General features: G+C 54.8%; 1 protein-coding gene across 1 annotated transcript in view; it reads left to right on the plus strand.

The window, feature by feature from the left end:
* Ripor3 (RIPOR family member 3) overlaps nucleotides 1–24488 on the plus strand; it is a 75206-nt gene extending 50718 nt beyond the window's left edge. The window contains exons 5-24 of the mRNA XM_021156450.3: nucleotides 3014–3163; nucleotides 6223–6301; nucleotides 8576–8599; nucleotides 8819–8872; nucleotides 9928–10077; nucleotides 10163–10226; nucleotides 10502–10545; nucleotides 10664–10789; nucleotides 10866–11011; nucleotides 12364–12493; nucleotides 13818–14369; nucleotides 17090–17220; nucleotides 18113–18236; nucleotides 18696–18831; nucleotides 19516–19677; nucleotides 20233–20394; nucleotides 20844–21046; nucleotides 21240–21323; nucleotides 22696–22786; nucleotides 23123–24488. Of these exons, the coding sequence (XP_021012109.1) occupies nucleotides 3014–3163; nucleotides 6223–6301; nucleotides 8576–8599; nucleotides 8819–8872; nucleotides 9928–10077; nucleotides 10163–10226; nucleotides 10502–10545; nucleotides 10664–10789; nucleotides 10866–11011; nucleotides 12364–12493; nucleotides 13818–14369; nucleotides 17090–17220; nucleotides 18113–18236; nucleotides 18696–18831; nucleotides 19516–19677; nucleotides 20233–20394; nucleotides 20844–21046; nucleotides 21240–21323; nucleotides 22696–22786; nucleotides 23123–23220 (2710 nt within the window). The 3' untranslated portion in view covers nucleotides 23221–24488. The remainder of the gene's footprint in view (nucleotides 1–3013; nucleotides 3164–6222; nucleotides 6302–8575; nucleotides 8600–8818; nucleotides 8873–9927; nucleotides 10078–10162; nucleotides 10227–10501; nucleotides 10546–10663; nucleotides 10790–10865; nucleotides 11012–12363; nucleotides 12494–13817; nucleotides 14370–17089; nucleotides 17221–18112; nucleotides 18237–18695; nucleotides 18832–19515; nucleotides 19678–20232; nucleotides 20395–20843; nucleotides 21047–21239; nucleotides 21324–22695; nucleotides 22787–23122) is intronic.
* The last annotated feature ends 165 nt before the right edge of the window (nucleotides 24489–24653 follow it).

The raw sequence follows: 24653 nt of genomic DNA on the forward strand, positions 1-24653 counted from the left end.
GAAAGAAAGACAGAAGGAAAGAAGGGAGAGAAAAGGAAACAAATCTAGAGACATTAGGAAGGCCAGGTCTTCAGGTGTAGGTGACCCCCAAAAGCCCAGAGCTGATGAGCCCCAGAGGCAGAGAGCCATCTGATGGCACTTATCTAACAAATGAGACTGTCTGTTTGGTTTGGTTTGGTTTGGTTTTTGAGACACGCTCGCTGTGTCTTTGTTAAGGTGGGAACTCACTAACCTGCTCACGTTGGCTTTGAGCCTCCTGGGTGCCTTCCTAGTCGTTAGGGCCACAGCGCGCTGCAGATCCTCGGCGTGTCCTGGGGACCAGCAGCATGGATGGGCTTGGGCAGGGAGCAGCAGTCTCAGGACCATGTTGAGGATTTGCAACCTAAACTGACCATTCTGTAGCGAATGACCATCCTGTGCCCTGTGCCCTGTGCCCCACACCCTGCTTGGCCCTCCTGTTCCTGGAGCAGGGCTTGGGACTTGGTCCTTCCCCCCAGGTGTCTCCATTCTCCTGCCCCATGGCCATAGCCTTCCCTGCTTAGGGATAGCACACTGCAAGCCTAGCATCCATTATCCAGACTGCCAGTGCAGGAGAGACATGGCTTGGATGCAGTTGTTCGTGTTAGCGCACATGGATAAAGCACCTACTAATGATTGGCTTTCTTGAGTTGTTCATGGTAGCTCACATGGATAAAGCACCTACTAATGATTGGCTTTCCTGTGCCAATCACGGAACTGGGGGACTCAGCTTCCCTGTTTTACAGATGACACATGGAGGCTTGGGGCACGTGCTAGCACCAGGGAAATTGCTTTGACTAAAGAGGGCAGAGGCTTAACTAAGCTTTTATTCCTTCTCTTCAGAGAACAGAAGCCCACAGCCATGAGTGATGGGTCTGAATGGGGTGGATGCCAGGCTGCCCCAACCACTCTTCTCGGTCCTCACCTTGCTCGGCCACTGGCCTCTCCTTGCCCCTAGCATCCAGTCTTCTGTCTCCTGGGGTGAATGAAGCTGCTGAGAAGGCCTAGTGGGTTTCTTTTAAGAAGCAACATGATGTTGGCTCCAGACATGGTTGCATCATAGCTCCGAGGCTGGAACAGTGAGGACCACCCAGTCTGATGAGGGCTGAAACTGACACTGAAGGCTGCCCGCCTAGTCCTGCTGGGGGCTGCCCACCTTGTCCTCTGGCCTCTGTCGGGTCAAGGGCACTCGTGTGCATACAGACACGTTAGCCCACTGTCCTGGTTGGGTTGTTGTTGCTGTGAGACAATACCTTCACAAAAAGCAACTCTAGGGAGAAGAGGCATATTTAGCTCGCACTTCTGGGTCACAGCCCACCCCAGGAGGGAAGTCAGGGTGGCAGGAACCTGAAGCAGCCACTCACATCACTTCTGTAACCAAGAGCAGAGAGAAATGAATGTGAGCAGACTGACTGCCCAGCTTTCTCTGCTCCAACACAGTCGGTCCCCAAGCCTAGGGAATGGTGCCACCTACTCTCAGGCTGGCTCTCCCTATATCAATTAAGGCCACTAAGATGCTACAAGTGAATGAGCAGAGCTGGGGGTCCATGCCTGAGGGGAAAGCCTCAGGAGAAGCTGGGGGTCTGTGCCTGAGGGAAGGCCTCAGGAGAAGCTGGGGGTCTGAGGTTGAGGGAAGGCCTCAGGAGAAGCTGGGGGTCTGTGCCTGAGGGGAAAGCCTCAGGAGAAGCTGGGGGTCCGTGCCTGAGAGAAGGCCACAGGAGAAGCTGGGAGGTCTGAGGCTGAGGAAAGGCCTCAGGAGAAGCTGGGGTCCATGCCTGAGGGGAGGCCTCAGGAGAAGCTGGGGGTCTATGCCTGAGAGGAAGGCCTCAGGAGAAGCTGGAGGTCTGAGGTTGAGGGGAGGCCTCAGGAGAAGCTGGGGGTCTGAGGTTGAGGGGAGGCCTCAGGAGAAGCTGGGGGTCTGTGCCTGAGGGAAGGCCACAGGAGAAGCTGGGGATCTGAGGCTGAGGGAAGGCCACAGGAGAAGCTGGGGGTCTGTACCTGAGGGGAGGCCTCAGGAGAAGCTGGGGGTCCATGCCTGAAGGGAGGCCTCAGGAGAAGCTGGGGATCTGTGCCTGAGGGAAGGCCACAGGAGAAGCTGGGGGGTCTGAGGCTAAGGGAAGGCCTCAGGAGAAGCTGGGGGTCTGTGCCTGAGGGGAGGCCTCAGGAGAAGCTGGGGATCTGTGCCTGAGGGAAGGCCACAGGAGAAGCTGGGGGGTCTGTGCCTGAGGGAAGGCCTCAGGAGAAGCTGGGGGTCCATGCCTGAAGGGAGGCCTCAGGAGAAGCTGGGGGTCCGTGCCTGAGGGAAGGCCTCAGGAGAAGCCGGAGCTGAGCAGGTGCCTGTGTCCTGCTTAACTGCAGCTTTTCCCATCTGCCCTTAAGTTCCCTGAAATAACAACTCTGAGATTTAATATTTCATATATAAATGTCTAGGCTAGTACCTTAGCTTTGTTCCCCAACTACTCATATCTCAGTAATCCAATTTATTCTATTCTGAGTGCCACATGGCTGGTTACCATCTCAGTTTCATGCATCTGGTCTGTCTCCAGGTGAATCTCCCATGCCTGACTCTTTCCCAGAATGAACACCCCCACACACACACTACCCCATCTCACTTGGAACCTCCTCCTCCTATTTCCTGCCTGATCTCATTGGCCAAAGGCGTTTTTTGTCGACAGGTAAAAGCATTTACACAGTGTGCAGAGATTCTCTCTCCATCCTGTAGGAACCTCGGGGCTAGGATTCAGCCCCATGGATGCTGCTTTGCCTGCACAGAGCATGCTTGCCACTCATGGGGTCTGGCTGCTTCTCTGCATCCTCACTGATTTCTGATGCTAAGCTTTTGTTATTGTCCTCTTCATTGTCAAACCCAGGCCTCCCATTTTCCAGATGAGGAAACTGAGGCCCCAAGAACCCCAGCTTTCTGAAGACCACTCATCGTGGAGGTGATGGAAGTGGAGCCCAGCCAGCTGTCCTGACTCTCTGTCCCCTCCCACAGAAAGTCCATCAACAGGAACTCTGTGCGGTCCCGGCTGCCAGCCAAGTCCCCCAAGGCCTACAGAACACTGCGCAAGGGTTCGCCGCTGTGCCTGGATCCCCGGCCGCAGCAAGTGAAGAAAATCTTTGATGCTTTGAAGAGAGGCCTCAGGTGAGTGGGGAGCAGCTCCCCCCCGCCCCGTGCCCTTCCCACCTCTCCCTGGGGATGGTGGGTCTGTCTGAGAGATACAGGGCATATGGCTGCTACCACTTCAGCCACAGCAGGGAGGCAGGTCGACAGTCTCTGGTCTCATGGTAGATGGATTGTCACACAAGGTCTGGGACTGCTGAGGATGTGAAAGACGGCTGTCAGCACCATGCTGGCCTCTGGAGCCTGACATCCTATGTACAGGGTGGCACGTGCAGAAACCCTGGCTGGGAGCCTGTGCTCTGATCTCAGCTCTCAGCTCACACAGCATTGAGGTGAGGTTGGGGTGAGGCAGTCAGGGGAACTTGGACCAGAGACTGACAATTGGCTGGGCAGAAGTGAGAACAAATGGCAAGTTATTGGAGCTTAAGGAGTACACAAGCCCTTCTGTGTGGCACTGTCTCCAGTGGGAGACAGACAGACAGACAGACAGACAGACAGACAGACAGACAGACAATGGTACTGAGAAGTATGTCAGGCGGTATAAGTGTTGTGGAGGAATCAGATGATGCAGGAAGGAGTCTAACATGTTTTAAAGGGACGTCCCTGGGCAGGTGTGCCATGGCACAGCCACAGGAGAAGAAGATAACAGAAAGGCCAGAAGCTCAGAGAGCAGGGACCCTAGCACAAGGGAAGCAGGCAAAGGGGACAAGGGGACAGGGCTATGGGAGCTGTGGGAGGCCTTTGCTGTTCATCACAGAGCCATGGAAGATTCTGAGGTGAGGAAGGAGGCAATCAGGCCTTCAGGCCTGGGCTTTGAGATCCTCTGACAGGCACAGAGTGGCGGTGGATGTGCTGCACATGGTGGGGGTGAGGAGGTGCCAGGAGTGGATTGGGGAGGAACAGGCATGGAGAGGAGAGAGGAGAGAGGTGGCCGTGGAAACAGCGGCTGAAGAGATTTGGTTCTATTCTGCATAGGGATAGATGTTGCTGGGCTCCAGCCTGGTGAACTCTGTGCAGCCTGGAGGGGGCACTGGTGTCCCAGCTGGGAGAGCAGGAGAGTCCCCACAGGACAAGTTTGAACCGAAATGAACAGGCTCATCAGGGTCCCTCCTTTGCTGGGGCAGCCAATGGCTTTCTTTCTTTCTTTCTTTCTTTCTTTCTTTCTTTCTTTCTTTCTTTCTTTCTTTCTTTCTTTCTTTCTTTCTTGATTTGTTTATTCCCAGAGTGGTGGGCACGCCTTTAATCCCAGCACTTGGGAGGCAGAGGCAGGAGGATTTCTGAGTTCAAGGACAGCTTGGTCTACAGAATGAGTTCCAAGACAGCCAGGGCTACACAGAGAAACCCTGTCTCAAAAAACCAAAAAATCAAAAATAAATAAAAAAAGATTTATTTATTATTATATCTAAGTACACTGTAGCTGTCTTCAGATGCACCAGAAGAGGGCATCAGATCTCATTACGGATGGTTGTGAGCCACCATGTGGTTGCTGGGATTTGAACTCAGGACCTTCGGAAGAACAGTTAGTGCTCTTAACCACTGAGCCATCTCTCCAGTTCTTAAGGGTTTCTTTCTTTCTTTTCTTTCTTTCTTTCTTTCTTTCTTTCTTTCTTTCTTTCTTTCTTTCTTTCTTTCTTCTTTTTTTTTTTCTTTTTTCTTTTCCTTTGAGACATGGTTTCTCTGTGTTACCCCAGCTGTCTGTAGACCAGGCTGGCCTTGAACTCTGAAATCTGCCTGCCTCTGCCTCCCAAGTGCTGGGATTAAAGGCATGCACCATCACTGCCCAGCAGCCGAAGGCATTCTTATCTTGATTAGATAAACCCAGAGAGGGGAGAGAGAGAGAGAATGACAGAGACAGAGACAGACAGAGAGAGACCGAGAGAGAACTGTGGATTGGGGCAGAAACCATCATAGCAGGAAGGACACACCTTAGCCCTACAAGAGAATGGCCTCTGGAGGCATCTCCCACATACAGTGGCACCTAAGTTCCATAATGTCAGTGCAGAGACCACCCTGACCCAAGGAAAGGGAGGATAGAAGGTGCTCTGAGAGGAGCAGGTTTTCAAGACTCTCAGTCTGAGACAATGCTCTCAGTGTCGGAGAGGCTAAGGTTCTGTCAGACAGTGCTGGGGCTGGGGATTCTCCTGAAACAGGTGTGAGTCCTTGGTCTTGAGGTCTCATGGAGGGAAGGAACCCTGGAAAGGGGAGCCCTGGCCAGGCAGATCTGGGTTCTTGCTTCCTTGTTGTCCACCCAGGACACTAGAAGCCCTCTGCAGCACCCTGGGATCTGGGTTGGAGGGTCCCCTCTTGTCAGGATCAGGGAGGAGGGGCAGAGCTGGCCAGTGTGGTCAGACAGCCTGGGTTGTCACTGGAAGGGACTTTCCCTTCCCAGGTGCCACTCTCACCTCAGCTGCAGTCTTCATTACTTCCACTACTCAACATTTCACTGGGTCCTCCCTCCTCCCTTCCCATGGGTACTCCCTCCCCCTGGGTCATCGCCCCTTCTCTATGAATCCTCTCTCTCTCTCTTTTTTTTTTTTTTTTTGGTTTTTCGAGACAGGGTTTCTCTTTATAGCTCTGGCTGTCCTGGAGCTCATTTTGTAGACCAGGCTGGCCTCGAACTCAGAAATCCGCCTGCCTCTGCCTCCCGAGTGCTGGGATTAAAGGCGTGCGCCACCACGCCCGGCTTATGAATCCTCTCTTGTCCTTCCATACTAGTCCTTCCTCCTCACTCCACCTGGGTCCTCTCTCCCACTGGGTGCTCCCTTCTTCCTCCAGGATCCTCCTTCCTCTCCCCCCCTGGCTCCATGTCTCATCTTCCTTCTTCCCTGATAGCCTTCTGCTGTTCTCACAGCCTCTGGCCCCGCCTCCCTCCCTCATGCCTTCCTCAGCCCCCCCCCCCACTTCCCCTGCCTTTCTATATATATAGCCATCTTCACAACGTGCTAGTAACAGCTAGACTGAATTGTGGGCTTCTGGGGTAACAGAGGAATCCCCTTAAGGGGAGCTGGCCAACCCGTATGCTGGGAAGACTAGCCCACTCCCCCACTCTGCTCCAACCCACCCCTCTCCCTCCCCTGCAGGGACCATCTGTGTGAGCAACAGGCTGAACTGGACTACCTGTGCGGACGCCACACGGACACCCAGAGGGGCTCCAGGCTGGTGAGTGGCTTTTAGCTCACAGCAGCCAAAAGATGGTCAGTGGTCTCCACCCAGAGGCCTGTGGTATTTGTGGTGAGCTTTCCTCACCATGGTTCTGGGAGGAGCTGTCAGACGGGTGACTGTAGGGGTAGGTGACTGTAGAGGTCTTGATGGTCCCCATCTCCAGATTTGCCCTTCAGACAAATCTGTTATTCAGGCAAGTGGCCATTTCTCTGCTACAGGCCCTGCACCTGCCCCAGACTGAGCCTGTATGTTGTGGTGTCCAAGGTGACAGTTTTCTGTAGACCTCGTGGTGCCGTCTGAGCCCAGACTCAGTCTTGGCAGATTCAGGGCTCAGCGTATCAACACCACCATCATGAGAGGATGCCCGGTTAAACTTGATCTTCAAACAAGCAACAACTTTTTTTTTTTTCTCTCTCTCTAAGCCTGTGACCCTGTAAGAAGCTGAGGTCATCAGTAGGTGCCCTGTGCTTCACCTGCTTAGGGGCAGCCACTCCCACAAGGGATCCCTTGTCTCAGTCTCTAGTCACCCTGATCCTTCTCATTCTTTAACTCTGTGTCCCCAGTCAGTCCAGCCCCCTGTCCCTACTAAGCCAATCAGAAGAGCCAAATTAAAAGTGGAAAGCAGAAGGGGGAGATTTAGCCAATGTGTTAACAGGACTAAGGGAACCCAGGGGACACCCCAAAAGTCCGGATGGTCCTGAAGTGAGATCAGAGTTTAAATCGAGGTCTAAGCAGTCCCGGCTGGAGGACTTCTACAAAAGAGATTACGCCACCAGCTGCTGCCTGGTGAAAGTGGCACCCAGCCTGCCTGGGTCACACACCAGGAGCAAAGCTGGTGTCTTGTCACTTCTTCTTCCAGCTCTGGACTTCTTCTTCCCAGCTGTGTGTCCCTGTGTCCCTCCTCAGGATGTCCAGCCTTCAGGATGGGCTGGATTCAATCTCAGAAAGGGGGAGAAACAGTAGATTGTATATCAAAGCAGCTTCCAGCCCTCTCTGGGTCCCTGCTCCCACTGACTCGGAAGACTAGGGTGTTGGGCGGGATGGAAGGCTCAGTCTCGAGTGGGTGTCAGCCACAAGGGAGGGCAGAACTTGTTGAACACGGAGCCTCCCTCAGTAGGCGACTGGGTGAGGGCAAGAACAGAGAGAGTGGAGAGGCACTACCGAGCCCTCAGTCACTCCTAGTACCACCTAACCCCAAGGGGGAGTGGTGGCTCCCACAGCATGCCCTACTCTCTTCCGTCTAGAAGTCTCTCTCAGTAGACAATGTATAAAGAGGTCCGTCTCAGAAGTCTCCACTGCCTGATGCTATACCACACCAGTGTCGGGGGAGGAAGGGAACCCCACATCTAGGACAGAGTGCCTGAACCCCACAGGGAGAGTTTTGTGGGTTTCCAACAAGCCTGAATTAGAACACCTCTTCAAAAATCTCAGATCCTTCCCAGTTCCTCATTTTTTGATGTTACATTTATTTGTTTGTTTATTTGTGTGAGGGAGAGGAGGCAAGCAGGCATGCACCTGCCACAGTACTCCTGTGGAGGTCAGCAGACAACTGTGGGTCCTAGACACTGAACTCAGATCATCAGGCTTGGCAGCAGTCACCTTTACCCATGGAGCCATCCCGCTGGCCCAAGGCTTCATTTATTAGCTGAACTTTGAAGTTTTTGATCTGGAGGTCCATTGTGTGCCTACTCCTTCCCACCTTGTTGTGACAAGATTAAACAGCTTAAGAGAGAAAAGGCTAGCTTCGGCTCAAGGCGAGACATCCGGAGGGTGAGGCAGCCCGTTGCGGCTGCAGCTAGGAAGCGGAGTGAGTTGGACATTGGTATTTAGCTGGCTTTCTCCTTGCTATGTAGCCCAGGACCCCAGTCTCTGGGGCACCACCACATTCATTTAGGGTCCATCTTCTCACCCCAACTGATGAAATCTAGAAACTCCCTCCCAGGCACGATCGTCTTCAAGGTGGTTATAGATACAGCCTGTCAAGGTGACAGTCGATATTGACCATCACAATGACTGATACTATTTTACAAAAGAACAAAGCGGGGTCCAGAGAGGTTGAGTAACTTGCCTGGGACACACAGGGACACAGTGCCAGACCTAGAACTGGCTTTTCCATAATGCATGCCTTTAGTTTGTTTTTCCCCCCGGGTGTCTGTGGCCATGAGTGGGGCAGGCATTGGCTTTGTCCTTGAAGGTCAGGTGCCCCTGTGGTGGCGCAGGTGTCCCTGTGGTGAGAGGTCTCTGAGGCTGACATTCTCCTTTTCTCTGCAGGCCTTCTACTATGACCTGGACAAGGTGAGCCCGTGTCCTTGTGTGGTCAGACTGTCTGGTGTGGCCTTGCATCCCAGGTGCACTTGGGCAGAACACCCGAGCTTCCTCTTACGTTACAAGCAGAGAAACTGAGTCCCACGGCCAGCCTCTCTGACGTCTGAGCTCAGTACCCCGATCCTGGGGAGGGGGTGAGGTGTGGGAACCTGGTCGCTTCTAAAGCAGTTTTTCTTATTCTGGGGGAAGCAACTGCGCCTGGTGGAGCGACACATCCGGAAGGTGGAGTTCCACATCAGCAAGGTGGGTGGCTCGAGCATCACGGGGTGTTATGGGGAGGGTGTTATGGGGAGGGTGTTATGGGGATAATGGGAGCAACGTGTCACAGGGAGTCATGTGAGTATCTCTTATGAGTTGGGGGAAGCCATGGGAGATGTCCTGGGCATCGTAGGGTGTCACTGGGTACCATGGGATGTCACTGGGCACCATGGGATGTCACTGGGTACCATGGGGTGTCACAGGCACCGTGGGGGTGTCACTGGGTACCGTGGGGTGTCACCAGGCATGATGGGTATCACTAGGAACCATGGGATGCCATCAGGTACCATGGGGTGTCACTGGGTACCGTGGGGTGTCACTGGGCACCATGGCGTGTTACATGGAGGCAGTAGGTGTCATGGGTATCAAACTTGGTGGCCATGGACAGCTGCGGAGATGTGGGGTGGACAGTGCTGCAGAGCCATAGTGATTGGCAGCAGGCCCAGCCCCGTGTGAGGAGCAGCCATGCTCCCTGGGCCTTTGGGGCTCTGTCACTGATTGGTACAGAGGACTTACAGCCTGGTCTTGGAAGGCTCTAACAGTCCCCCCAGTAAGTCATCTTCCCTCACCCTCCTCCTCCTTGAGACAGGGTCTCACTGTGTAACCCTGGCTGTTGTAGAACTTACTCTCTAGATGAGGCTGGATTTGAACTCACAGAGAGCTGCACCTCTGCCTCCCGAGTGCTGAGATTAAGGCCGTGTGCACACACTCTTACCTTCCTTTAGGCTTTTTAGAAAACATAGTCAGTTTGCAAACACTTTCACGAACTCACGTTCCTCCCCAGACCTACAGGGTGGGCAGCTGTCATAGCCAACCTTCCATTCCACAGTTGGGACTCGGGCAGGGAGAGTGTGTGACATAGTCACTAGTGTCTACCGTGCTCAAATGTGTGTGAGTGATCCTAGGTGCTGCTACGTGGGTGGGCTTAGAGTCATGAGGAACACAGGGCAAGGCTGGTCCGGGGGACAGTTCTTGGGGGAACAGATGGTTGACGTGGGCTGTCCCTCGGTGTGGCTCACAGCCTCGCATGTCTGCTGCAGGTGGATGAACTCTACGAAGGTTACTGCATCCAGTGGCGGCTGCGAGACGGAGCCTCCAACATGCAGCGCGCCTTCAGCAACAGCACGCAGAGCCGAGCCTCCCGGGAGAGCCTGCAGGAGCTGGGCCGAAGCTTACAGGAGTGCCTGGAGGTGGGGCCGGACTCTCTGCCCTTGCTCTGGGCTGTTGGGAGTGGGTGGAGCTGTCAAGTGATTGATCCCATTGTATACCTTGCAGGACATGTGCCTCATAGAGGGGACCTTGGAAGGTCACCTGGGCGAGTTCCATGTCAAGATGAAAGGTGAGTGTCGTGCCAGGCTGTGCTGGGTATCAGATCTTCCTAGGTGCCCCAAGAGCCTGCCAAGGATGGGCAGTGTGGCCAGAGTCCCAGGGTCTAGCGTCCGGCACTTGTGAGAGGAGGTGGGCTCACTGCTTTCTGAGATATGGTATCATCCCCTCTACCTTCTTGACCATTGAAACCTCCTGTCCTTCACATGTTACCTGGCAGACCCCTGTACCCCTGGGTCCCTGGGTCCTGGGCAGGGTGGAGAGGACTAATCCAGTTCTGTGTTTCAGGCCTGGTGGGCTATGCACGCCTCTGTCCCGGAGACCAGTATGAGGTACAGCCAGGGAGGTCCTGGGAGGTCTAGGACCTTAGGCCTGGGAGGGAGGTCTGGGGCAGGTCTGAGTGTATTCCTCTGGGGCTGCCCCTGTACCTCTTTCTGTGCCTCCTTGCAGGTGCTCATGCGCCTGGGCCGTCAGCGATGGCGACTGAAGGGCCGGATAGAGCCAGATGACAGCCAGACCTGGGATGAAGAGGAGAGGGTGTTTGTGCCCTCGGTGCATGAGAACCTGGAGATCAAGGTGGGGCAGGGCCCAGGGCGGGGCCTGGAGTCTGGGTGCTAGGCTCAGGCACCACCGTCCTGTCCATCGTGCCCAGGTGACCGAGCTTCGAGGCCTGAGCTCAATGGTGGTGGGTGCGGTGACATGTGACGTCGCAGACTTCTTCACGGCCCGGCCCCAGCTTGTGGTGGTGGACATCACCGAGTTGGGCACCATCAAACTGCAGCTGGAGCTGCTGTGGAAGTGAGTGCCCCCTGCCCTCAGTGTCTGTGCCCCCTGCCCTCAGTGTCTGTGCCCCCCTGCCCTCAGTGTCTGTGCCCCCTGCCCTCAGTGGCTGTACCCCAGCCCTCAGTGTCTGTGCCCCCTGCCCTCAGTGTCTGTGCCCCCTGCCTTCAGTGTCTGTGCCCCCGCCCTCAGTGACTGTGCCCCCTGCCTTAAGTGGCTTTGCCTCTGCCCTCAGTGGCTGTGCCCCCTGCCCTCAGTGTTTGTGCCCCCACCCTCAGCGGCTGTGCCACCGGCTCTCAGTGGCTGTGCACAGCCACCTGCCGTCACCAAGGCTGGCTACCCCAGCTTTGGGTGCAGTGAAACCAAGTGGTCCTGCCTGCTCCTCAGGAGCCTCACACTCTCCAGACCCACTCCTGCATAGCCATCTCTGTCCTCACCACCCCATCCTGTCCTCACAGCCAGGCTGGCCTGACCTTTACAGCGGCCCTGTCCCCTCCGCCCCCGTGCCTCCTGTGACCTTGAGTTCCACTCCCTTTTGGACACATGGCCGCTCCAGTTGTCTCATGCCACTCTCTAGGCAGTTCTTCTTGCCTAATTTCTCAGAGGGGCTCTCTTCTGCCCATGCAGGCCTTTTCCCAGGCTTCCTGTGGTTGGGCATCCCGACCTTTCCAGTCCAGGGCTGTGCTGTCACCTTGAGGCTTTCCACTAGGTCCCACACTATGGGGCCCAGGCTCAGAACAGTCTGTTGAGTTTGGGGCTCCACCTGCACCACCTTCAGGATCTCTAGGGTTGTCAGAAGCGGAGCCATCTTTCTTGCATTTCCAGCGTGCCCCTCGCTGTCCCCAGAGCAGATGTGGCAGGGTGGGAAAGAGCTAAGGACATAGTTCAGTTCAGTCACTCAGGATGCCCTCAAGTGCACACCACCCTAGGCCGGCCAGCCTTAAGTTCTGAGTCCTGCAGCCCTCAGGTGGAGGTCCCTCGGGTCTCTGGGGTTTTGGCTCTCCTGGTGGGTGTGGCACTATCCTCAGCTGAGGGCCACGCTGTTCCCTGGCCTCCCTGAGCCAAGTCCACTAAGTTCTGAAGGTATCATGAATATCAGTGCTAGCTGACTTGAAGGCTTTGGGATGGGAGGAAATTGGGTGAATTCAGTTCTGGCTCTGCTTATTGGAGGGGTACTTGTCCAAGCAAGTTCCTTGTCTCAGAACCACCATTTCCATCCCGTGTGAATAACCCAGCCACAGATCTCTCAGCAGCCCACGGGCTTGTGGCAAGGAGCCACAGAGTTCCTTTGAAAGACAAAGGAGCTGCCTGTGACTGCAGAGCCCTTGGTCCCACCTGAGACCCTGCTGGTCTCTGCTCTTTTCCTGCAGCCCCTTGGACTCTGAGTGCCGCCTGGTGTCGCCCAGTCCCACTGGCAGGTTCTCCATGGGCAGCAGGAAGGGCTCCCTATATACCTGGACGCCGCCCAGCACCCCCAGCTTCCGGGACAAATACTACTTGGTGAGAGAGCCTGTTCCCGGGAGGGTGAGGTGCTCTCGGGGGCTGGGCGGGGAGAATCAAGGGGTTCAGCTTTTGGGGCTGCAGGGCTTGTGTGGCTCTGTCTTCCACTGCTTGAGGCCATGGGAATTGAGCTGGGTCTGGGACCTCCATGGTGTGTGAGTGTGCTTGAGCATGTGTGTGTGTGTGTGTGCTGTGTGTGAGTTATATGAGTGTGTGTGCTGTATATATGTGTATGTGTGCTGTATATATGTGTATGTGTGTATGTGTGCTGTATGTATGTATATGTGTGTATGTGTGCTGTATATATGTGCTGTGTGTGTGTGCTATGTATATGTGTCTGTGTGTGCTGTGTGTGTATATGTGTGCTATGTGTGTGGTGTGTATGTGGTGTGTGCTGTGTGTGTCTGTGTGTGCTGTGTGTGCTGTGTGTCTGTGTGTGCTGTGTGTGCTGTGTGTGCGTCTGTGTGTGCTGTGTATATGTGTATGTGTGTGCTGTGTGTCTGTGTGTGCTGTGTATATGTGTATGTGTATGCTGTGTGTCTGTGTGTGATGTGTGTATATGTATGTAAATGTGTGCTGTGTGTTCATGGGTGTGTCCTCCATCCAGCCACAGACTTGGCCTCACTTTGCTGGGGAAATTTCCAGCTTCCAGAAGTGTGATCTGGAGCCCTGTACAGGAACTCAACTTTCTTTCCTATGACCTCCAGGGGGCAAGATCTTCTTGGAGCAGGGCCACCCTCCTCTCCTTTCCTTGGGGACTGAAAGCTGTACACAGGCACAGCTCATTATTCTTGGTGCTGTCCTTGGGATGGTTCCTCACAGGGACCTTTCTTGATGACCCCATCACTGCCCCGACACACGGCCCCACATGCGACTATGTGTTTACTCAACAGAGATGGAGGTCCCTTCAGTGCTGTGGTAGCTAGCCACAGTCCATAAACACTCTTCAGTGGGAACATCTGTCCCAAGCTTGCACCCATCCAGGGTACCAGGTCCTGGAACCTCCCTGCACACTCGTTCTCAACCCTGAGGGTCCCAGCTCAGATGCCACATCTCTTCCCAAGCCCTGAAGTGCCCTGGTGTCCCACCCCTCCATCTGCTTTGGTCTGTATGCTCAGGCTCTGTATTGACAGAGAAAACAGTAGGCACAAAGGTCCTGAGGCAGGAGCATGGCTGAAACTATGAATTTGAGGCCGGAAGCTCAAGCTAGAGGGTGACAGGACATCGGCACCCCTGGATGCCCGTTGCCTTGGCAGATCTCTATCATTCTGAGCATCACAGTCCCTGGGCCGGCTTCTGAGGTTGCTTCTGCATCTCCTCCCAGTCTCTTCTCCAGCAGCCAGTGCAGCAGGCCTTGCTGCTGGGTGGGCCAAGGGCCACCTCCATCCTTGGCTACCTGTCTGACAGTGAACTTCAGGGTCCCCGCCTGCGGAGCCGGAGCCAGGAGCTACTAGAGATGGATTCCTTCAGCTCTGAGGACCCCAGAGACACTGAGACCAGTACTTCAGCATCCACCTCAGATGTGGGCTTCCTGCCCGTGCCTGTGGGTTCCGCAGCCTGCACAGAAGAGGAGACCAGGGAGGGGCCTCCACCTCTGGGCCTGCTGCCAGGCCTGGCTCACCCAGCCGGGGGTGTGCTTGTAGAACGGCCCGGCTGGAGGGACTTGGGAGGAGAAAGGCTGGCCCAGCTGCAGGACGCCCCCATCCACAGCCCCATGGTGCCACGGAGCCGGAAGGGCCAGGAGGATGGAGATGTGGGGGACGGAGTGGAGGGGCCTGTGCAGGAGGTCCTGGACCTGCTGCGGTCTGCAGACCCTGCGCAGCCCCAGCTCAGGGAACTGGAGTACCAAGTCCTTGGCCTCAGGGAGCGGCTGAAGGTATGCCCACCGCACACGGGACAGCAGCGCCGCTTTGCTGCGGGCCTGAGGCTAGGGAGCAGGTGCCAGCAGCCAGCCCAGGTTAGCATCCCAACCTCGCCCCTATGTGACCTGGGCGGGCCGAGGCTCCCTCATCCTCAGGTTCCCCACATTTCAAGGCCTCGGAGGAGAATACCAAGGGGAGGCCGGAGCGCACAGTGAGTAATTTGCTCCGTGTCCAGCCAGAACCTGGCTCCATCGAAAATCTTCGGATGTGGGTGGGTGGGTGGGGCCTGCGATTTTTATGGAAGGCCTTGCAGCTGCCTGCCAGCCTCATCTCTACAGCCATCCAGAACCTTCCCCTGCCCAGCCAAAGGAGTTCTCTCAGTGGCTCTCAGAGCTGCCGTCCTGGACGGATGGCTCTCTCTGTTTACATTTTTAAATACATAAAATAAAATGTAGACCACGCATACCAACTTCTACAGGTTCCCATGAGCTCACTCTTAGCTAGGATACTTTATCTTTTTTCCCCTCAGAACTATATGACATGGGCATCTTCAAAACTCTCTCTCTCTCTCTCTCTCTCTCTCTCTCTCTCTAAATTCTCACTTGGACTTCACATTCTCATACCAGTACAGCTGAGAGAAGGCTTCTCTCCTTCTATTCTGTTTAGTGCCTTGAGAGAACGAATCTACTGCCTCCCACCTTAACAAGGCCCTGTCCTCGTGTGCCAGGAGCAAGACTTTGAGGAAGAACTGCCGCCTTTATTTGTTCTTTTCCAGTATTATGCGTGGGTCACAGGCACACAGCTGCTGTCACACTCCCGTATTCTGAGAGTCACAAGCACTTTGTATGACCCCGCAATAGCACAGTCATTCAGGACACCATCGAGACACTTCTCTTTTCTGGAAAAGAGCTAAGACAATAAAAATGAGAGGTCACCACCTTCAGCTTGGCTTCTAAGGGAAATCATCCGCTGAGCGTCCATAGACTTTGATTCTCGCTAAGAGGCCCAGGCTGGCCTTGGACTCATACCCACACACACTCATACACATACACTCACACATTCTCTCACACACATACACATACATACACTCATACTCTCGCACACACACATACACTCATACACACACTCACATACACATACACACACACACTCATACCCCCCCACATACATTCATACACACATACATTCACTCACACATATTCTCACACTCACATACATACACACACACACACACACACACACACACACACACAGATCAATGCACAGGCTTTGTCTGCTCCGTATTCAGCGTCCCTGTGACTGCCCCCCTTTTTCTGGTCACTGTCACATGTTTGGCCACCTGTGCTATTTGTCAGCAGGTTAGCTGTGTGGATGGCCTCATGTGTAGCGCTGGGCTCACAGTGCCAAGCACAAGCTCTGGCGTGTCTATGGTGAGAGCCTGAGAGCTAATGAGCCTCCCTGAGGCAGGAGGTGTGGAGAGCTGCCGGGCCTCCTCACTGACTGCTAGATAAGCTGGCCTCGGGGTTGCGGAGCTCAGTCAGTACTTCCTGTGCAAACAAGAGGACCTGAGTTCACCCCCGCCCCCAGGGCTGCATTGAGAGAAGGCAGGCTTGGTGGCAAGCGAGTTAGCACTGCAGAAGGAGAAACGGGATCCCTGGGGCTCAATGGGCACCTAATTGTCATACTTTGGGCCCCAGGAAGAGGTCTTGCTTCAAACACAAATAAAATAAAAAAACAAGGCAGGCAGACACCTCTTAAGGCATGACACCCAAGGCTGTTCTTATGTGGCTCCTCTGGACACACACACACACACACACACACACACACACACACACACACGAGAAAGGAAGAGGAAAACTTTATAAACAGAAGTGCACATGTGGGCCTTGTGCTTACTGGCTGGGAGTTTGAGCTGTGGCACTGGGATCCCTGGGTCAGCATTTGCTGGTTTGGTAACATAATTCCTCAAATCACAAGAATCTGATGTGCCCATCCATGTGTGCACATACACGCACATACACACACACACACATATACACGTACACACACACACGTGTTCACAGTGTTTACTCCCAGGCTTAGTATTTTGTTGTTGCTGACAGACACCCACCCTCCACGCCTGCCCCGTGGGCTCAGCTGAGAACCCCTGCTTTGCATTTGCAGTCTTGTCCGGCTATTCTTGGGTGTGGTTGATGCGGACTGAGGTCTGGTACACTGGCCCTGCGGGCAGCCCTGGTTTGGAGACAGAGGTCTCTGGACGGCTTGAATGGCAGTGGGCAGTGGCTCCCGCATGCCTTCCCGTCCACAGCTCACCCACAGCTTCTGAATCTCCTCAGGGTGTCTGTCAGCAAGAGTGAGTGCAGAGCAGGTTTGTGGGGTTGCTGAGAGATGAGGCATGGGGCTGCAGTGTGTGACCGAGTGGCGCCTCCTTGTGGGGGAGCCCTGCCCTGCGTCATCCCCATCTGGGGACTTTCAGATCTCTCTCTTTCCTCTCTCTCTCTCTCTCTCTCTCTCTCTCTCTCTCTCTCTCTCTCTCTCTCTCTCTCTCTCTCGATGTCCCCTTGTCTCAGGCTGTGTTGGTAGGGTTGCTGGAAGTGCCATATTCCAGGCTCATCCTGCTGAGACCCGAGCCATCGCTGGGCTGGCTGGGGCTGGGGCTGGGGCTGGGGCTGGGGCTGTCACATTATGGCTGGGTGTGGGAGGGCAGAGCCCTCATCCTGGTGTTTGTCCACAGCCCCGAGGGGTACAGTCGGAACCTGTGTCGGCGCAGAGCCTGATGGACTGTATCCTTGAGAGCTTTGCCTTTCTGAATGCCGACCTTGCCAGTGATGAACTGTCCCTGTTTGGGGGCTCCCAGGCTCCTGAGTGAGTGCACCCCAAATGGGCACACCTCTGGATTGCTATAGCTCCATGCTAGTCTGAGAGTCCTTGGCCCCATCTTGTGTAGTTTCACTGTGCATGGCACTTTCTCTCCACGGCACTATCTCTACACAGCAAATCTTTTTTTTTTTTTTGGCTTTTCGAGACAGGGTTTCTCTGTGTAGTCATGGCTGTCCTGGAACTCACTCTGTAGCCCAGGCTGGCCTCGAACTCAGAAATCCGCCTGCCTCTGCCTCCCGAGTGCTGGGATTAAAGGCGTGCGCCACCACGCCCGGCCTACACAGCAAATCTTTATGGTCACTGAGGGTTTCTCAGGCAATAACAGCAGCACACAGCCAAACTCTGACCTTGACTTCAGTGGCTGTCATGCTGACTAACCTCCATAGTACCTGCCTTGCCCACCACTCCCTCTGGACCACCATCCACCTCTGTCTTACCACCTACCTCGATCAGGGCCACTTCTAATCCCCAGACCTCGGCATTACAGAAGGGGACAGTCTCCACCTTATCCTCTAAGCCAGTGGTCCCACAGCGAGATTCCAAGTGCGCTACCTTCTCAAGTGTGGTGAGCCAGTTGGGCTTTGGTGGGGGCTCAGCTCTGCCTTGTGAACCATGATACTAACCCTAGGTCAAGGGTTCATGCCCACTTCACAGAAGAGCAAACTGAGGCTCTGGTAACCCTCCAGAGGGAGTCACAGCCTCAGGTCTCCCAGGAAGCCCAGCCCTGCACATCTGTTTGCTATCCAGGCAGTTCTCTCTCCCCTCCGTGCCTCTATTGAGAAGCCCTGTCTCTGATCTGGAGTTGGGGTGGGAGGAGGTGTCAGGGAAGGTGTCCCTTTGCTAATCTAATGGTCACTCAGCTCTTTTGTCTTCTCAGGAGGGACAGCCCCCCACCTCCACGGCCATCACTGAAGGTGTCACCCAGCGAGCTCACAGCTGGTGCCCCCGAGCTGGACACGCTGCTCACTGTCCACCTTCAAGTCTGCAAAGCCTTGCTTCAGGTGTCTGGGTGGGACCTGGCCAGGGTGGGGACTGGGGTCACAGGCAGTGACGAGCCTGGGCCAGGTAAGAGGAGCCCACCCTGAGGGCCATGGAGACTCTGGGGCAGGAGGTGAGGAACCGCATGGGTCTCAGAGAGCCAAGTCCTGGCCCAAGCAGGTAGTTCTGATGTACACATGGAGGTACTGCACCAGTCCAAACTGGCTCAACCTCACAAAGTATCCAAGGTGGACCTCCTGCTGCGCTGCTCCCAGGGATCCAGATGCCCTCAGATGTTGGCCGTCTTTCCCCTGCTTTGTGATGCCTAGCTGGACTTGGGTGGGCTGACCCTGGGGGCTCAGCTTGGGGAAAAGAAATAGCTTAGGCTATGGTCTAGAAGCTTCCTCTAGGACAGGGCAGCTGTGGGTAGTTGTGGGCAGACATGTGCATGCTTGGTAACCTGCATATCTCTCTGATTCTAGAAACTGGCTTCCCCTAATTTATCAAGGATGGTGGAGGACTGCCTCCTAGAGGAAGCAGTGCAGCAAAGGCAGGTTCTGGAAGTGCTTTCAGACCTTGACCTTGAGCAGGTCAGCAAGGCCAGGTCGGTTGAAGAGAGTAAGTAGCCACCAGCCCCACCCCCAAGGCCTTGCCTCCCTCCCTCCCTCCCTCCCTCCCTCCCTCCCTCCCTCCCTCCCTCCCTCCCTCCCTCCCTCCCTCTTCCATTGACAGGTAGGTTACACCTTGCACATTGGTTTGTCCCTGAATACTGCCAAGGCCACTGTTGGTTCACTGAAGCCAGTCCCACCCACAAGCTGGTGTCCCCTCCAAGGAATGGCTGTCACCTCTGGTCTTTTTTTTTTTTTTTTTACATTTATTTATTTATTACATGTAAGTACACTGTAGCTGTCCTCAGACACTCCAGAAGAGGGAGTCAGATCTCATCACGGATGGTTGTGAGCTACCATGTGGTTGCTGGGATTTGAACTTCGAACCTTTGGAAGAGCAGTCGGGTGCTCTTACCCACTGAGCCATCTCACCAGCCCCCGCCGTTCTTTGTCTCCCCCTGTGCACTTGTTGAAACTTGGGGAGTCCAGTTTCCTAGTCAGGTCAGCAGTGCTTGGCTGATCTTGTGAGCAGGGACTAGGAAGGTGCTTGGAGCCAAGACTGTTCCTTTGGGGTGACAGGGGCCTGAGAGGAGGTCCCTGTACTGGGTCTCCTGCCCTCACTTCCAACCTTGGGTCCTTGTGGAGAGGTTTCTGGTGCTCCTGCCCAGGCTGCTGAGCAGCTGTTGGCTCTTAGTCATCCCACAGGCTTCTCACAGGAAGGGTGGCCTGGCACTGTGGCAGGGGTGCACGCAGCCTGGTGGTGTCCTGGCCTGCCCTGCCTCCACACTCCTGAGCCAGCTCAAGAAGACATTCCTGCATCGCGTCCGAGGGAAGTACCCCGGCCAGCTGGAAATAGGTAGGGTCATCCTTGCTTGCCTTGTCCCAGGGGGAATGGCAGTGATGTAGCTGGGGTCCTAGCTCTGTGCATGTCTTCGCTGCCCCGCCCCTAGGAAAGCAGGCCCTGTATCCCCGTGCCTTCCACCAAGCCTTCAAGGGTTCTTACAGGGAGGTGTGCAGGCATGTGCCATCCAGGTGTCCTGATATCAGGCTGGATACTTCCTGAAGGCAGCTGTAGCATTTCCTGTGGAGCAAGTGAAGGTTGTCCGGGGGAGGTGGGGGGTGGCATCTGAAGTCTGGAAGTTCCTTCCACTCTCTGGGCAGCTTGTTGCAGGGCTCTGGAGCTGGGATCCAGCCCACTGTGGTGGTTTTAAATAACTAAAAGAGGAAAAGGGCTGGAGCCGAGTCAAACCTTACTGGCAAGTGCTACCAACTTCTGGGGTAGAGAAGGTCCTAGAACCAGGGAGTCTGCTGACTGCAAGGGGGCTCCCCTTTCCCAGAGTCCCTTTCAGCTGACATAGATTGAGAGGCCAGCTGAGGCCTCAGCTCTGCTCATGGCCCTTCCCTCTGCCAGTGTGTCGCAGGCTCCTGGAGCAAGTGGTGGGCTGTGGTGGACTATTGGTCCCAGCAGGGCTTCAGGAAGAGCAGGTGGTCACCTGGTTCCAGTTCCACAGCTACCTGCAGCGGCAGAGCATCTCTGACCTGGAGAAACACCTCGCTCAGCTCACCAAGGAAGGTAGGGCCTAGTGGTGGCTATGACCTGGAAGCGAGTTACAGCATACCCTGGTCCCTTCTGGCTCCCCACTGTTCAGAGCCCCTGTAACTCTCCCTCTAGCTGTCAAAACTGGGATGGAGTGAGATCACAGCCAGCTATGGTGGAACTTGATAGAGGGAGGTGAACAGTCCAGACCAGCTCCAGGGAGAGGAGGCAGCCTGGAAATTTAGGCTTATTCTGGTTTCTTTTTGAGTCAGGGTCTCACGGTGTAGCCTAGACTGACTTCGAATCACCACCCGTATGCCTCAGCCTCCCGAGTGCTGGGACTTCAGGTGTGTACCACTGGGCCGCGGCTGGCCTGTGGTTCTGCTCATTTTTAGGGAGCGATGCCTCTCCCTGCCTTGGAGTCCCCTCTGTGACTAATATGGCTAAGCCTTGCCCAATGGCACCTGCCTCTTCCTGTCTTCCAGTGACTCTCATTGAGGAGTTGAGCTGTGCAGGCCCAGCCAAGGCCCTGAGAAAGCTGCATGGGAAGTGTCTAAGCCAGCTGCAGCCACTGCCCCAGACACTTCAAGCCTGGGCACTTCTGCAGCTGGACGGACCCCCGAGGCTGTGCAGGGCGGCCAGAACACGCCTAGCCAGCGCGGCCAGGAACAAGCGCTTCCGGGAAAAGGTGATCAATTTTGGGGGTCATCCACCTGACAATATAGCTGGCCAGATTGACAGGTCTCACCCCCAAGTTTTGTTTGGAGACGGGCTGAGTCTGGGTCTGAGTCTACTAACTGGAATGTTTGCAGTGTGCATGACCCAGCTGGGGGCCCGGGCCTGCCCTGCGGACTCAGGCCAATCCTGGTTTCTTTTCCCAGGCTCTGCTGTACTACACTAATGCCTTAAATGACAGTGATGCCAAGGTCCAGCAGGCGGCGTGCGTGGCTCTGCAGCAGCTCGGGGTGAGTCCCTTGTCCTCACGGGTGACAGGAGGCCACCAGTGTTGAGGGCCAAAGCACCAACAGCAGCCACGGTGACAACAGCTTGAAATGCTTTCACTGGGACAAGGGATGGGATGGTGGGGCGGCAAAAGGGTTTCCCCAACAGCAAGAGGACTATGAGTAACAGCCAGCTCTCAGACTCCAACAGCAGAGGTCTCCACACCAAGGCACTTTCTGCCCAGTTGGACATGTTTGAACTATGACAAATTCTTGTGAGAAGAAGACAAAAATGGAGATGTAAAAGCTGCCTATCACCTTGGTCTTTGGCAGCAGTGGCCACTTTTGGCACATTTTCTTCTTGCTTGCAGGGATGTGTGCCTACTGAACATTGGTATTAAACATGACTTTAAAGTGAGTCAAGGACTACAAGCACAAGGGACCGAGTGGAATCCCCCGAACTCAATTAAAAAAAAAAAAAAAAAGCCAGGCGTGAAGGCACATACTGCAATTCCAGTAGAGGGGGCAGCAGGAGATCCTCGGGGCTCACTGGCTAGCTAGCGTGTCATATTTATGAGCTCCAGCCTAGGAGAGACCTTGTTTCAAAACACAGCGCAGATGGCACCTGTTCACTCTGGTTTTGTTCACTTGTGTGTGAAGGTGTGTGTGTGGTGCTCATGTGTAATCTCTTCGGAGTCACACACAAATATATGTAGCTTTCATGCATTTAAAAAAAAAATCCAGGTGTGGTGGCACCCGCATACCTGTGATCCAGGCCAGCCTGGGCCAAATGGTGAGACCCTATCTCAAAGAAGCCTAAAAGCCATTCTGAGAATTCACTATGTGAATAGGTTTGTAAAAAGCTATTCTGGGTTCCAGCTCATCTTTCTGGACTGGATGACACAGGGGCTTCAGGGCCTGTGGGCCCTGCCTTCCCCTGCACTCACACGCTGGGAATCTATCTGCCTCATATAACCTCGTTACCCACTTGTGCATGGGAGCTGACTCAATGTAGAAGAAACCCAACAACGTCACTTGCTCAGGGCTGTCTCAAAAGGTCCTCGGAGGTGCCTGCTGAGGCTCAGGTGCTGGGTGAAGGAGTTGGAGGTCTCATGGGAGCCCCAAGTGTGGCAATTAGGCCCTGGTTCTCCAGGCAGAGGAGAGTTGCAGGTAGCAAGTCCCAGAAGGCAGCTAGCTGGGTTTGTTAGATGATGTCCCCAGACAAGCTGTTGGTGGCCTTGCTTGCAGGCCTGCACTGGGGTGTAGAAGGGATTCCCAAAAGCACTGAAGGGCCTGAGTCCTCTCGAGGACAGAGGAAGGACCTGGGAACCACGCTGGGTTTGGCACCGCAGGGATGACAATGAGGTTGCTTAAGAAGCCTCCTTTCTCCTAACAGGGTATTGAAAGCTTTGAGCAGATTGTCACTCTCTGTCAGTCTGACCTGGAGGCCGTGCGAATTGCAGCGCGGGAAGCGACACTGTCATTTGGTAAAGTGCAGCCAAAGGGCCTGTGCGGCACAGTGGGTCCTAGAGTTCTAGTGGAGATGGGGGCGACTACCTCAGCTGTCAGTACTGGGCTGCCAGGGACCCTGCTACAGGCTACCCTATGCTTAGCAGCCTCTGGCCAGGGCTGGCTACCTTCACAGCAGGCTGGCAGCCAGGGTATAAGTTATGGCCCTTGGCAAATGGAGAGCAGGGGCAAAGCCAGACTAGTGTCCAGATCTCCAGCACAAGAGGCTGTTACTGCTCAGGCAGGGCAGGGGACCCTCTAGAGACACTAAGTTGGTGACAAGGCAGTGAGTGACACATACCTCTGTGTTCCAGGTGAGAAAGGCCGCCTGGCTTTCGAGAAGATGGACAAACTCCACTTAGAACAAGAGGCCTTCTGTCAGGAAGCGGACGTTGAAATCACAATTTTTTAAGACGCTGTGATCAACGAGCTCAAATCGGGCGTCTCTCTTCCTTGAGGCTTCTTAGCCTCCATAGTGCTCAGGATTTGGATGGAGCAGTCTAGCCGCTCCCTTGCAAGCCTGGGCTGAGTAGGGTAGTTACCTGAGCTTGGGGTTGGTACCCAGCCCAGGGAGGAGAGTGGGGTCTTCACAGAGCAGGTGGAAGTGGTGTGTGGGGGCCTCCGAGGCTGTGGCCTCCTACAGATGCCGCTTCTGCCTGAGGATCAAGGGCCTGGGGCAAGGTGAGGCTCCAGGACAGACACGCATGGAGTCCAAGCTCCCTGCACACCCGCAGCTGGGATAGAACTGGTCTAATAAACATGGCTGGCAACTGCAAGGCATGGCAGGCCCACCTCCAGTGCATGGCACCCTCAGTCCATTGGAGGGACACTCCAGCGTGAGTGGAGGGGAGGTTTTCCCTGCGGCGGCTATGGAGACACACGATGGGTTTCTTACCTAAGTGGATAGAGCACTCCAAGCTCGGGGGCTCTCAGGGCTGACTCGGTCACCCCACTCGGAGTCCTGTGGACCATGTGTGCTCACTGGGTATTTATTTGTTTCCTTCATGTCCATCTCCTGAAATCTCAATTAAAAACCCTGTAGCATATGGCCACCTTACTGCCTGAAGTAGATAATGTTGTGTCCATAGAGCTATAACATGGGAGGGGTGGCCAGGGCCACAGGGCTCTCTGCAGGACCCCAGGACATTCTCCCTATATTTGATTATCGGACTCATGGTAGGCTGCCTTCCTGGTGGCACTTTGGGGACACCCCAGGCTTTTGTCAAGCCTTCACCCTACTGGGCTTATCCCAAAGTTACCTAACAGTCACCTTTTCACACTAATGTTCTTGTGAGAATTCATTTTTTTACCTGAAGATTTCAGTTTTGAGTGGACACAGCACTTGCACAGGTCTGTGGCCAGGGCCACAAGCGGGGACCACTTGCTACACAAGCCAATTGTGAACCGGAGGGGTCTGGGGCTGTGCTTTGTGCAGTGACATCTATCACAGCACAAATCTCCTTGTCAGTCACCATGGGGCCTTACATATTCAGTCTGGTACACGAATGGGAGGTCACACTACTTTTGGGTCTCATTTTCATTTCGACGTCAAGTATATACCAGATGAGATTTATGGATGTCCTGAGACGTGAGGACCATGGTGGCCATCAGGCGGCCGGCCAAGGGTGGTTTGGTGGCTGGAACAGGGATTCCAATGACCTGTGAGTCTCAAGGTATCCAGGTTGCCAAAGGGGTTGTTCCTGAAAGGACACTATAGAGAACCCACATCTCTGCAGAAAGACAGGCTACACACAACATACAACGCACAGCGCACTAACCCTACAGGTAGGGCAAGTGTCTGCCTCATGCCGGCCCGGCTCCATCAATAAAGAAAAGGAAAGCACA

The sequence above is a fragment of the Mus caroli genome, unplaced genomic scaffold (assembly GCF_978045245.1).
Source record: "Mus caroli unplaced genomic scaffold, Mus_caroli_1 scaffold_2, whole genome shotgun sequence".
In the NCBI taxonomy this organism is placed as follows: domain Eukaryota; kingdom Metazoa; phylum Chordata; class Mammalia; order Rodentia; family Muridae; genus Mus; species Mus caroli.